The 15330-nt window shown below is 39.8% G+C and overlaps 1 protein-coding gene across 1 annotated transcript in view; it reads left to right on the forward strand.

The window, feature by feature from the left end:
- The first annotated feature begins 418 nt into the window (after nt 1-418).
- LOC122967818 (protein shisa-8) overlaps nt 419-15330 on the forward strand; it is a 107403-nt gene continuing 92491 nt past the window's right edge. Inside the window, exon 1 of the mRNA XM_044332645.1 lies at nt 419-3065. Coding sequence (XP_044188580.1) covers nt 2500-3065 — 566 coding nt within the window. The 5' untranslated portion in view covers nt 419-2499. The remainder of the gene's footprint in view (nt 3066-15330) is intronic.

The following is a 15330-nucleotide window of genomic DNA, read 5'->3' on the forward strand; positions in this document are numbered from 1 at the left end:
ACACTGATGAAGATGCAACAACAAAGGGGGAGGATGGAATAAAAAAAAAAAAAGCATTTTATTGCTTCTGGTTCTCCTGTCTCTTCCCACTTCTGTTTGGAGCATCCCACAAGCAGAGCACCAGTGAAAACACATACATATGATATATATATAAAATTCCTATACATATATATCAAATTATGCCTGTTTTCATAGAAGCTGCAGCCGGACAAGGACTGAATTGACAGCAGAGTGAATCCATTGCATGAAAAAATTGGAAGCGGCATTTGCCTAAAAACTGTTGCATATTAATGCGTTGAGATTTTTTTGTCCATTTTTTGCTCAGTGGGGGAAAAAAAGACAAAAAAAAATACATTGATACAAATGGAAAATTTGAAAAGCATGCAACTGAGTTGTTGAACCAACAACAATAACAACCACAAAGAGCTTCTGCTGCAGTCCTATATTTCCGAGGGGGCTTCTTTTGAAAACAGGATATTTTTTGATCTGCCCTCGGTGCCACATTGCTGCTTGGCTGACGCATCTCCACTTGTCTCTGCCGTCCGAATGGGCTGGGGAGTATTATTCCAGCGAGGCTTGTGCAAGTGCAGAGGGCAGTCCACAGGCTCTCTGACCCCACGCTGATATTTCCTCAGCTACGACAAAATCCCCACAGCCCAGCTCGGGCTGAGAGGAAAGAGAGTGTGAGGTAAGTTGTGGAAGAGAGAAAAAGAGGCATCAGAGAGAGAGGATAGAAGGTAAACAAAGAGACACAATCAAGAACTGAGTCAAAAGAAAACTAAAGAAGGAGAAGGAAAAACAACAATCCGTTATGTGGGACACTCCACTCCACAAGTAATTCCAGCACGTTTATCTTTTTCTTTTTTTTTGTACAGCTTCTCTCGCGTCTTGGATGCAGCAGCACGAAGGCGTTAAGATCAGAGATTCAGTATCACAACATTAGCCCTCCCCCCTCTCCTCCTCCCTCCTCTCCCCCTTTGCCTTAGCACTTGTAGGACAGGACAGAGCAGGCTGATACAGATAGAGTACCCAGCTGTTGTCCTGGCTCTGTTAGAGATCCTGGGATCCTTGGGATAGGAGGAGTTTCAGTGGAGTGTGCGCGCGGAGCAATAGCAACAGGAGCCCTGCACACACCGAGCACTAAAAGCCACTGGACTCCTTGTGTGTCGCTTAAAAGCTACAGACTGACACTGGCAGAGCACTGTCACCAGGGGGATTGGAGCTGTTTGTGAATGTGTGTATGAGAGAGAGCGTGTGTGTGTGTAAGAGAAAAAACACCTCAGGTGCAAGGGGGACGCTTTTGGACCGTAATCATCATAGGATTTCAGCTTGATGAGAGCCTGGAGTAATGTTTTAAAGAACAGTTAACACCTGTTAGGTCTTTGGCTGGAGATTGGAAATAAATATTTAACACAATTTGAAAAAGAATATCTGATATCACTCATTAGAGAGTGAAATACTGGAAGTACAAGGCAGGAGTAACGTTCTTCACAGTGGACCAAGGTGGCAGCAAAAAGATGCCCACCACTAAAATAAAAAAGCTTCCTTTGAACAGTGACATTGAGAGTGGGAGGATGATAGACGCAAGTTAAGCTGAGAGGGACAAGTGGAGGAGACAGGCAACTCCAGTGGAAAACAACGCACTCTGGTCAGAGTTTTCCTGGACATCAGAACTGATTTGACTCTAACGTTGAGTATTAGAGTTGTTTTCCACTAAGGAATAAGAGATTCAAAAGCCTCTCATGTGGGAGCCCATGACTATCTGCAAGTTTGAGAGGAATCTTCTTTTTCTGGTGGCACCATCAGGTTCTCACCTTCACGGATTATTCATCCACTCAGCGGGGGGAGCTTATTGCTGGAAATGCCAGAGGCAAGTTCATTCGTAGGTAACACGCCCTCTTAAACTGGATTCCCTCCGAGCAACTGGATTTGGACTTGTCTAAAACCGCCTCTGCTGTCTGCTGATGACATATGGCATTGTGAAAAGGTGACATTTCCTGAAATTTGGGAATATTTATTTGCTTTGATACACACACCTACACACATACAGTACAGTAAATTGCCAGAGACTGTGATGTGTCTGTGCATGTGAGTGCCTGCTCACAAGGGACTCATTCACTCCTGTTAGGAGCACGTTGAGATGGGAGATTGATTTCTTTCACTCACTTGTTCCTCTGCCTCTTGACGGCAATTTAGCTATCTGTAACTGTGTGCAGTAATAACTCCCACAACGTTAATTGAATGCTCTTTATTTTTCCTCCAGGCATGAATATAGGCTAAACTGAAAACTACTTTGATTTATCTAAACTGTTTTCTTCTCTCACTGACATCTCAATGATTTCTAAAACCTAAAAGACATTTCTCTGGATGAGAAGGGTATTTAACTTACATATTTCTCTGTTGTTTTTTAAACCTAGGAGCTTTAATTTGGGCCACCATTAACAATTACACATCAGCACTGAGCCATCACAAGACATTGGAGTAATCACAGGATCCAAGATGGCCACCTATATGCATCCACTCTTGGTAAGCTTCTCATTGGCCATTCTTCTGGGTATGACCTCTCTGGGTGGACTGAACTCGTGGCCGTCAGGTCAAGTTTTGGCCCAAGTCTCTGCCAACAACCAGACAACAGAGCCCTCTATATTATCAGAGGCTGCACTGGCAACGCCCACACCAGATGTGGAGGACCAAACAGCTCCAAGTGGCGGTAACCGTTGCTGGGGTTACTATGATGTCATGGGCCAGTGGGATCCACCCTTCAACTGTAACGCAGGTATCTACTTGTTCTGTTGTGGTTCCTGCTTCTACCGCTTTTGCTGTCAGTTCAAAGTCCACAGTTTGGACCAGACTTCCTGTTCCAACTATGACACACCCGTCTGGGCAAACACTGGAAAACCAGCGGCACCCGTCACAGAGGTCCAAGAGGAACCAGACCGGGATCGGACCCACATGATCGTGTATATTATCTGTGGAGTGGTGGCCATCATGGTGCTGGTGGGGATTTTCACCAAGCTCGGGCTGGAGAAGAGTCAGGGAGGACAGACTGACATGACCAACTCCAGGTAGGAACTGAGAGAGGTGGATGGATGTCAGAATCAATCCGCTCATTTATAAATGTGTCAGAATCTCATTTAAAATCAGACACAAATAACTTTCCATCCAAGTTATTGTATAAATATTTATATTTATTCTAGACATCACACATTTTCTACAATTTTAAAACTATATGTTGCCTCATTGAAAAAGTAATTACATTACTATTTACTCAACAGCAGATTACAGTTACATAACTTGTTACATTATCTATAAAGAGGATATATGATGCACATTTTTAGGTCTACATTTTTATGCCGGAACTCTGCTGAAATATATTTGCATGATTTACAATTCGAAAAACTAGTTTTTATTAGAAGTCAGATTTCGCTTCTTTTTCTTGTTCTGTACTCAAAATATAAACTTCCCAAATATATCTGTACATTTTTGAGCCCAAATACTATCCAAAATATGCAAATGGCCAAACAACAGCCTGTGGAACAACTTTAACAACAACTTTAGCAACAAAGACTACAGAATGGGCGGCCCTTTTCGGGAAAAAATGCACAAACAATCAGACATCTTAACAAGGAGGAAGTATAGGTAACTTTTCAAATGAAGCATTCAGAGCAGGCTGAAGCCCTGGTTTTTGACTTTCAGGGAGCATTTTCACATATTTTCACCTCAAGTTTTATAACAGTATTTAAATAACAGAAAATCACAAAAAGCATGTCATGCCCCCTTTAAATAATTTGAAATCCATGTCATACTATAGAAACAGAAAACAAGAGTGGTGTGGATGTACAGTATGTACTGACCATAAACAGCTGGCTAAATGTTGGCCAGTAACTGCACTTAGCACTCCAGAAGTCCCGTCCTCACATACTCTGCTGACCAGTGGGTGACATTAGCAAGCCTGCACTCAGCACTCAATATGTAAATAAGACAACTTTGGGGTTACTTAGGATAACCATATTTTTAAACCCCCAAACCAGGACCCGTATGCACGCGTATGTGTATGCACTTATGCACACAACATAGGTGTTTTCATTCGGATGGGGGGCAATTGTTTCAGCGCTTAGCACACCTACTGAGCGCACCTCTCAACACCACCAGCTAAATGGCTGACTGTGACACATTTTGTCAGCTTTTTTTTAATTTTATTTTTTAAACAAAATGGTACAAATCTCTTTGTGACCTATAAATAATTTTATCGGCTATAACATAAAAATAACTTTAACCTACATCTTCACAACACTATGCCATGAGCTGGTTGCAAGTTCACAAAGATTAAAACATCAAAACATTAAATCACAATTGCACCTCCTTAATAACAAAAACCAAGAAAGAACTGGGGATCAGCTCTCAGGGAAACCACTGCTAATGTTCGGCCATCTTAATATGATCTTTTATATCGGTGTTTCCACCGTTCGCGACCAAAAATGTACTCTTGCATTGTGTGCAGAACGCAGCATTTTCGTTGCCAGGTACTTTATGGAGGAAGGAGTAAGCCTCCTGGAGCTCTTTAGAAAAAGACCCACTGACCCACTTGGCATGACAGCTAACCGTTAGCATACTGACAGGTTCTGTCAGAAAGAGCTGCAAGCGTCATAGGCTAGCAACAGTCTTGACAATGACACGTTGATTGATTGACACACATACAGACAAATCGGTGTTGAATTCAGACACTTGGTGCATTGTTTATGTTTTTGTATTGGGGTAGCTAATAATGAGTGGGACACAACATGATAAATGTCATTTTATTGTTTTAGTGATATTTGTCAGGACTTGGGACACCCGGCTTGAAACCAGGACAATCCCGGACAAACCAGGACGTCTGGTCATTGTAGGGTTACTACAGTTTCCCTTTGGTAGAGGCTAACTGTTTCCCCACACCTCAAGCCAACAAGTCACCACCAATTGTCAGATTGTTACTGAGACTAGTAATGGCAACGTTACAAGCAAGCATTATGTCTGCATGTGTAAATGAACTTGAGGTCTGTCTGAATATTTCTGCGTATGTGTGAGAGGGTCACCAGCTGGGTAATGAATGAATTGAGTGAATCACATCGAGGTGATAATAACTGTGATGTCTGCTTGTAACCATGAGGGAGCAATGGGCACAGTGATAGTGCAGGAGAGGGAGACAGTGGACCGGATGGAGGTCAGGAGGTAGGATGGAGATCCAAAAGGACAGATTTAAGTCAGGTGAGTAGGGAGGAGTTTTGGGAAAATTACAGTGCAGTTGTATTGTGTTTTCTTTGTATTGGTGTAGCCGTTTCACATTGACGGATGATTGATCGTGCTGTGACACAACTATGACTGTGGCAACGTTTGGCCTTCAGTGAACAATGAGAAGAGAGAGGGTGGTTTTTTGGAAGGGTGGAATATTGAGCGGATCTGACTGGAGTACAGCCAACGGCTAATTCTAGTGCAGGGAACAGGGATGTGTGTTTGTGTCTGTGTGTGTGAGGGGGAAAGAGAAAGAGACAGAGTGTGTGTGTGTGTGTGTGTGAGTGTGCTGGGTGTAACCAGTCAGCCTATCGGGTGTTAAGAGTCGAACCATGGGGGTTCTTTTAAAATCCTGTCATTACCGGATCTCCTCTCAACCTTCTAGGGTAGGATAAGAAGGAGAAGAGAAGGAGGAGGAGGAAGAGGAGGGTCTCTGTGGGGAAGGAGGAAGAGTAGGACAACACTGGACATGTTATACTGCACTGAGCCACCCATAAAACAATGAAAGCTGGCAGCTCTTAGCACATTTTATCCCCCGAATCAAACGAACATGTGGGTTGCAATACTTGAATGAAGTGATTATTTGATGGGTATTTCTGAATTCTAGTTGGCTGACTTCACCAGATGCAGGTCACACTGTCAAAAGAAATGTTCAGCATTTTTCTTGAGGTTTCCTAGAGGTGACATGTGTATGCCTCCAATCAGCAGGACAGATGTTGGCAAGCATCTGTCCTGCTGAAGTGTCCTGGAGCAAGACACTGAAACTCTACTTGCTTGACCGTTCAGTTTGACCTTCCTGGATGAAAACAGGTTTGTTCTCGTAGTGGAAATAAATAAGATAGGGTTAGAGTTATAGAGAAATTCCACAAAGGTAAACTTCATCTGAGCCAACTAAATGAATACATCTCTCAATGCATTTGTTTTCATGTTTCACCAATCAAAAATTACCCGCTCCAGTTCTCAGATCAGCTGAAATTGCACTCTCTGCATGCAGAGTGAGTGTGCGGTAAAAATGAGTGACAGAAGTTATTATTGTGTGCTTATGTGGATAATAGCAAACACAGAAATACTTTCTTTTTTTTTTGCTCAAATTTCTCAACAAAATATAATTCATGTGCTTGCAAAATTGTCTGTGCTCAAAATATCAAAAAACAAAGAAATAGCTCACATACTGCAGGGCTCCACTGTCCACTAGAATGTATTACACAAAGGTGATGTTTTGAGCTTGAGTCTGATGAAGAGTAGGTGTGCTCAGAACGTCTATTCTAATGGACATTGGAGCCCTGCAGTGTGCATGCTATTTCTTTATTTTTTGGCTTTTTGCTCAAGTTTGGCTCAGCACCTGCCCACTTCGGTTTGGATGTGCATGCATACTCTTATCCTGTGCTCAAAATATTCCATTGGATGCTCAGATTCGACTCTATAATTCTATAGAGTTTGGACGGATGGTGGGGTCAAAAAAGTGTGCGTCTTTGACACAGAGGACTGTGACTCTTGTTTGATTAATTGATTGTAACATGATGGTAATGTCTTCCCAAGCTTAAACAAGCAGTTTTGTTGCCTAAACTTTACCAGACCTTAACCATAGAAGTGGCGGATCATTTCAGGATGAGGACTTGTTGCCTATAAGACAAAATGTTTTTAAACCTTCACACCTTTCCAAATGGTTTTATTTTTGACTTGTAGTAACCTGCATTTAATGTTAATACAAAAGTAGTGTGATGTAGCTGAATCGTTTTTTTGTAACTGAAAGAGGGTGCTACCATGGCCTTGAAACCAGGGTAGTGTTTCTTAACTCAAAGGAAAGGAGGATGAAAGGGTCTGAGACAGAGTGAAAACCACAAGGCAGAATGGAAAAAAAGAGAATGTGGGAAATATTAAGAAAAGACAGACGGAGACAGTGATACCAGAGCTAACCACTGTATAATGTGACTGCAGATCAGTGATAATGGAGCCTGTGAAAGGATAGTCCGGATATTCCATGAGGAAGAGGGATAGAAGGACAAAAGGAGAAATGTATAAGAGAGTAAGAGGTGCTGGTGAGTGAAGGGCTAAGCTGTTGTAATTCTGCTGATTTGCCATTGAAAGCTATGGATGGCTGGTCAGCTTTGTGGTTAGGATGCCAGGTGTTAAAAGACATTTTCATTCTTCTGGGCTTGTTTTTAAGAATGCCTTTGGACCATTTGAACATGTGGTCATGTTTTAACTTTTTTTTTTTTTTTTACTTTTTTACTTTAAAGACAGAGCTGGGCAGTTTTTGCTGTGGTGTCATAGTTAATTCATCCTTTGATTTTCATCTTTTATTTTTGACAGGAGGTTTGTCCCAAACTTTAAAGATCCCTTCCACACACATTTAAACCTATATTAAAATGCTCTTCTTTAAGTAATAGATTATATCTGATGTGTTTTTTCTACAAAACAAGTTCAATTACCCAGTTATAAATTCTTAGGTTAAGTTAGGTTAGAATTTTATTGTCCAAGATTGGCCCTGTACAATTGACTATGTATTCAATAATTTAACAATTTAACAATTTAACTGCGCTTGGGACAAATGATTTCTTGTAGACTTTTTTGGTGGCTCGTGGCAGTCTAAAACACCTTCCTGAGGGAAGCAATTCAAATTGTGGGACAAAGGATGGAACGGATCACTTGTTATGTCAAGAGTTTTCTTTTTGGTAGTCAGTACATGCCTGCCACTTAGTTGCATCTGTGGTTTCTCTATGATTTTACTGGCCGTATTAACCACTCTTGTCAGTTTCCCTTTACATTTGACATCCAAGTGTCTGTACCACATGATTATGTTAAAAGATAAGATGCTTTCCACTGGATTCTTGTACACCATTACAAGAATATTCTGTCTCACCCCAAAGTCATCAAGCTTCCTGAGTAGGTAGAATCTCTGCATAGCTTTTTAAAAAACATAATCTGTGTTATCTATAAAATTAAGGTGGCTATCTGTATAAATTCCTAAATATATAAAACAATTAACCTTTTCAGCAGGAACCCTAACCCTAACCCTAACCCATGATTATTAGGGGTTGACATAAATCTGAGATGTAGTGGTTACTGGATATGACTTTATTTGGTTTTACTAATGTCTATCTCAAGAGCACTCCAATGACACCAGTTCTGGAGGGATGTCACATGATTAAAATACACTTTCCCCTGTAGTGTCCCCTTCACATTGGAGGCTGACGAGAGCTATATCATCAGCATATTTAAGTAAGCTAAAATCTGAGTCTTAGATTCTGAACACATTGGAGTACACTGAAAATAATAAGGCTGATAGAATGGTACCTTGGGGCACGCCTGTATTTAAAATGGTCAGTTCTTAGAGGACACTCTTTGTGGACGGTCAGATGTCTTCATTTTATTAAAAGCTGAACTAAAATCAATATAAACTATAATAAAACTCTGGCATAGCGTGTAGTCAGTTGGAGATGTTTGGCCACTGTATCAATTAAAGTTAGAGTTGTATCATCAGAGCCTCTTGATTTTTTATATGCAAATTGGAGGGGATCAAGATGACAGACCACAGATGATGCTAGGTGCTTAGATAGAACCCTTTATATACATTTGCATATAATAGAGGTAAGCGCTATTGGTCTAAAATCATTTAAAAGGCTAGCTCCTGATTTCTTGGGTACAGGCGCTATATTTGACAGTTTCCAGGAGCTAGGTACAGTGCTCTTGTCCAGCAGGAGCTGAAACAATTGAGTGATCATCATCAGGGCCTGGGGCTTTGTTTGGTTTAGTGCAGGCAAGGCTAACTGCAATTTCGTGCTCTGTAAGAACTAATAGAGCTTAAATAGGAATTTTGGTGCACATCATGTTGTATTGAAGTTCCCTGTGTCATACCTACTATAAAAAAGATTCAAATTATTTGCGAAAATCACCTCCTTCTCCCTAATCTATAATATATGAATATGAAAATATTGTTCCTTTCAAAAATGTAACTGGTTGGTGGCTGTCTCCTTGGCCTGCCGCTGAGTGTGAAGTGCTGTCTTCTCCTTTTTTCTACTTTATGGCGGGTGGCAACCAGCATCAAGGTGCATTACCACCACCCTATGATGTTGGAGTGTGAACCCAGAGTTATCTACCCAACAAACAAACAAAGCTCTATTTTCTCAAGAGTTGGAAGTCCCAGAAGTGAAGAAGAAGTCCAGGTGTAACAACAGCAATTGTCCAACCAATGAGAATTTGGTCGGACAAGAGCATATCGACCCACCAATCGACCAGGAGACTACAGCCCTACAAACTTCATTCTGCACAATGAAATTCAAACATCCAAGTATTGTACAAGTACAATAAGCAAAACATATTTTTGATCCGAGGGGGACTTTGAAAGAAAGTATATTTTTGTATTCAAACTATGACATTTGAAAGTCTATCTCAAAGTGCAGGAAAACAGTTTCTGACCAGTTGTTGAAAGATTTCATTCTGGTCATTTGTATGGAAGTTTGATGATTTTAGAGGCAGCACTTTGCACACAAATTCAATGGAAAGACACAAGTGGAAGGCAAAAACACATCTGTGAGAGCTGAATTTTTGACTTATGACTTAAATGACTTATCCCGAGCTTTAAGACTTAACTTTATGACTGTACTGAGACTATGGAAAAGGAGATGATGTGGAGAAAAATATAAAAAACAACAGAAACAGAAACTAGACTTCCAGGCAGGACCAGTTAACAAACAATGCTTGGTAATGCTTACCGGATAGTTTGAAACACTGTGATGCCACTGTGTGTTTCTGTGCAGAGTGGATGAGCCCTGGTGAAATTGTTTATCACATACGCATGGACGTCACATTTGAAAATTCATTCTCAACCTGCATACATTTGACAGCGACCCAGCTGTGAGCGAGAGAGTGGCTGTCAGTGTGCACAGGTGTGAGTGCGTGTGTGTGTGCACTCAACAAATAAATCCAGCCACAAAGCTGTTAAGGTGGTAATGCGCTGAAACCTTGGGTCAGGCAATCGCACAGTCAGTGGTGCAATGATGTATACCACAAAACACACATGTGCGCACACACACACACACACACACCTCTCATTATAGCTGTATAGTGCCCCCTCTGTGTCCCCTCCACTGCACTGCTTCTCATCTCCCAAGCGGCTGTTTGTGTTTTTGTTTTGCTCTCAGTCTGTCTGCTGCTGCGTCTGTTATGTGGAAAACGCTGCAAAGCAAAATTAAAAATGAATTACATCCTTTGATACGTGATTTAGCTGTGGGAATTAATACGCCAGATTAAGTTTTTTCAATTAACAACAGCTCAGCTCGTGATATTTTGAACCACAGCTCCACTGAAGGTAAAGAGGGGATAAAGAGGGAGAACAAGGAAGAGGACATACAGAACAGCATTTTGAGGACTTGGATAATGCAATAAACATGTTAATATTACCACCAACTTTAGAGCTCACATTTTACATCAGTGAGACCACTAAATATGTAGAATCAGCAGGGTTAACATATTGATAAGGCATCAAAAAGCTCAGTGCAGCACTAGTGTGATCAGGGACCACTATGCACACTGAGGCTGTAATAACAGATGCCAGTGCAATTAAGGTGTTGTCCAATAAATATTCAGCACACCAACTTTTATAAACATACAACTGCAAACTGTAACTGCAAAAATATATTTGTACAGCATTACCCAAAACACAGCTACTGGTGCATTCAACAGTTTAAAGTAAAACTTAATAACATAAATAATCTGAATGCCAGGCATGAATTAATGCCAGCATCAAGAAAGCACAGGCTGAACAAACAAGTAAAAATGTCTGTTTGTTTGAGATGAAAACTGTAGACTCTTCAGTAAACAATAAATACTATATTATACACTCAACAGCCACTACATTAGGAACACTGATGAAGAAAACTATTATCTTGAAACTACAGGAAACACTTAACTAACCTAACGCTATAAATCTACAATCATTTACCCTAATAGATGCACACACATACACATATACACACACACACACACACAGCAAAACGTCCCTCTCATTCCCTTTAACAGCATTGTACCACTTATCATAAGTTATTCCACTGAAGAGCCATGTGTTCAAGGGCACAGGCGATTGAATGACCCACTGGGGATCTAAACAACCATTTCTATGGGCCACTCTATTCCTTTACTGTATTGTGTTTCATCAACAGTGCTTTCTATTTCCTTTATTGTTCAGCTACAGTACCGCTTTTCATCATCACCTGTGACAGGTGTTTAGAGCCAAGAGATAAACATGTGCACACGGCTCCGCTTGGCTGAAGCGGCAGCAACCAACATTTCATAGTGAGCTGTGTAGTCCCAAGTACGCTTATTTTTTATGTGTGTGTATGTAGGTCTGTGGTGTGGAATAACCTCATCATGAGTTGCTTTTTCATGTAAAACAAAAGTTTACAGTTCATGCAGGTACCAATAAGACGTGACAAAGCCACTGATTACAAAAAATATGTTAGAATATCAAATAAAAAATGACTTAAGAAGAGATCTAATAATTCTTCAAAATGACTTTGTGCGTCACAAAAAAACTCATCACTGATGTTGAATATGTCTCCAGGCCTCAGTGCTGATTTCACCTCTATTGTTAGAGCTGTTGCTATTCTCACCTCACGCTAACAAGAGCTTGTGTTTTTCAGAAAAGCAGTTGCCTTGTTAAGACAACTTCCACCCTCCGTGCTTAATCTGAACCCAAAATAAACTCTTTGATGCTGCAGCAGCATGAAAAATAGACTTTGACCCTCCCAAAGTGCAAAACAGATCAACAAGGACTTATTATTTATGCCTTTTATTAGCTTATTGTTATTTTAGGGAGGAAGTGATTACTGAATATTTTCAACCTGGGTCTTACAGTACTTTCATGCCATCACGACATATTAAACATTTCATTACTGACTTCACTTTTATGCTTTGGCTTCCTTCACTTTGCCAGTGTCTCTGCTCTTCAAAACACACTCCAAGGCCAAAGTAATCTCAGGCAGTTGGACTCTAAAAGCGATTAAAATCACATTTCCAGCACTAAAATACACACAGCAGCACTGCTGACTTTCACGCACCAGTCTGAAAGTTTTCTTTTCACGCATTTTACTTATTGGAACACCCACATGCAAATAAAGGGTTTAAAAGGTTTTAAGTAGCACAGTCCCATCTCAGTGAAACAGCACTGCGTTATTTAAGTTTGTCTCATGCAGGCGAAACAGTATGAAAATTTTAATCAGACCTTTCATTCACTGGTTGTTTCTCATATTCCTGTTCTTGTTTATTTCGGAGTGATAGACATGTCTTGTGTGTGTATAAAGTATAGACAGAGGTTTGCTTTCTAACAGAGGAGGCTATATCAGTTGTGCTATGATTGTAACTCCACACCATACCCCAGTGCAGCAGAACTCAGCGAGACAGATTGCTGCAGAGCCCTGAACTTCCTCCGCTCAACTGTTGCTGCAGTGGCTCCACACCGCACCAGCTGATCTCCATTCTTTCTCTATCCCGTCTTCTGCTCATCTTATTCCCCTGCACTATTTCCCATTTCTTCACCCTTCCTCTTCATTCTCATTCTTTTTCTGTCTGCCCTTTACAAATTTCTTATTTCCAGTTTCTTCAGCTCATCTTCTTTCTCTCCCTGCTCTCTTCTTAGGCCTCATGTATAAAACATTGCATATGTCAGATATCAGGCTTAAAAGAGTGCATGACAGATGGACAGATTTATGAGGAGCAAATTGACATGGTATCTGGTATATTTACAGAGTATTTGTATCATCCCTGTGGGTGCATTATGCACATCATGAAAACAGGGTAAATCAATAGAAAAATGAATTATAAAATGTTAAACTAAAATATTAAAATGAATACTGCAAAATATAATAAAACATGCGATGCAATCAAAATGATAAACAGTTTTTGAATTACTCTCAATTAGGCACAATTTTCATTTTCATTGCATATTATTCATACCAAAGCTTTCTGTTTATCAGCGGTATAGTGGTGAACATACGCAGGTATATGGCATATACCTACGTCTGGGCAGTGGGATTTATCGTACAGCCACAGATACATATCAGTGCACATTTTGTAGAACAAGGCTGCAGTTAATCATGTCACAATCTTTCATGTTATCTGTGGCATTTACTGCGCACAAGAGATGTTTGTTCCCTATCTTTAGTCTTTAAGGCAGTACCTCCTCCCAGGTAACATACATAGAAGTCTAAAGTACTGTAGTATTAAAGGGAAATACTGAAGTAAAGTTAAATTACTTTATGTTGTGCTTACTGGTAGTGACACAGACAAAGTCTTTCATGTTATGGCTATACAAATAAAGTTTATTATTATTATTATTATCATTATTATTAAGTAAAGTACATGTAACTCAAAAAATTACACTTAACAGTACTTGAGTAAATGTACTTTGTTATAGTAAGTTCCTACACCTGTATTGATCAGTGCCCACCCTCGTTCATCGTCCCCTCAATCAACCCACACATCCAAACTACTAAATATTTACAGCACATTTTAACATACCATAAGTGGCTAAAACTCAGTATTTCCCTTTATGTTGGAAAAAAAGAAAAATATAGATGAATGAAGTGTTATTACTTCATAATGAGATGTTTACTTTTGAGCACTGCTGTGGGCTGTTAACAAGGATCTGCCTGACTTCTGACTTTGTAATTTGGAGGCACAGTGGGAGCTTTGTGGGAGGCGCCATTGTTACAGTGTGTGAATATATTCCTGTTTATATTCAGTCAAACAATGCTTTGCTAACTCCTTAGAACTGGGTTGCCTGTGTGTGTTGACTGTGTATGTGTACGTGTGTTACATTATGTGTTTGTGAGTGTGTACGTTTGGCTGTGTGTATGTGTATAGCCTACGTTTGGGAACATGCCGTCCAACGTGGGCTCCATTTTCACTCCAGTGATCCTGGTAATGGTTTGTCCCAGTGTAGATTGACGCTGGCTCCAAGTCGCCCTGACAGAAAATCAACTGCTTACATGTAGCTGTTTGCTGGAGCACGCACAGTAGCAAGCATTACCACTATCTGTGTACTGTAGCTGGTCATCTCTCCTTCTCCTACTCCCCTAGCTCTATCTATCTATCTATCTATCTATCTATCTATCTATCTATCTATCTATCTATCTATCTATCTATCTATCTACATGTCTGTCTATTTATCTCATTTTTATTCATCACCACCTCACCATTCTCAGCTATTATGCATATCTTCATTTCTTTGCAGTCTGTCCTTCAACATTCTCTTTCTTTTCCAGCTTTTAATATCTTCCTGTCAGAGGAGGGAAGAATATTGAAACATTTCACACAGGTTGAATTTCTGTTACCCAAAGCAAGTAAAGAACCCAAATAACTAGTGTAAGCTAATGAATGAGTGTTATTTTGAAATAAATTTGATAATGTTTAAATAATTAATATAGTAAAGAAAGTTATTAATGTTATTACAGTTATTATTAAAGATCCCCTCCAGACACTCTGCTCAGAACAATAATGTGTATCTGATATAGTTTTTCCACACAAAAAGTATAATTACCACGTTAAATCCTTAATATGGCGTCCACTTTTTCTCTCATTAAAAATTCCAGAATCTCCGAATATGCAAATTTATGTAATTTCAAAAATTTAACAGCTGGACACAAGATGTCTCCTACTTCACTGTAAAGTCTATTCTCAGTGTTTGCACACTGGAGGCTTCAAGTTTCCACATAACACTTGTGTAAGTTGAATATTGGACCAGGATTAGCTTCAAAACTAGTTGTGATGTCACAAATTGTGCTTGTAGGTCTATTCCTTACAATCTGATTTTCAATGAGCTCAGAGAAACAGAGTTTGAAACTTAAAGGCTGTTTTCAGTATTCTACATAGTAAAACTCAACTGAAGGAACAAGAACAAAACACATTTTTGAGTGGAGAGAGACTCTTAAATTTGTAATAATTGTCAGTAATTACTGTATTTTAATGTCTTGTAAATACATATACTGATATGAAACTCATTTAGTAATGTACAGTACATTAACAAAGATTGATGATGTGCACAAAATTAGTTAATAATTTTAG

The sequence above is a fragment of the Thunnus albacares genome, chromosome 17, assembly GCF_914725855.1.
Source record: "Thunnus albacares chromosome 17, fThuAlb1.1, whole genome shotgun sequence".
In the NCBI taxonomy this organism is placed as follows: Eukaryota; Metazoa; Chordata; class Actinopteri; order Scombriformes; family Scombridae; genus Thunnus; species Thunnus albacares.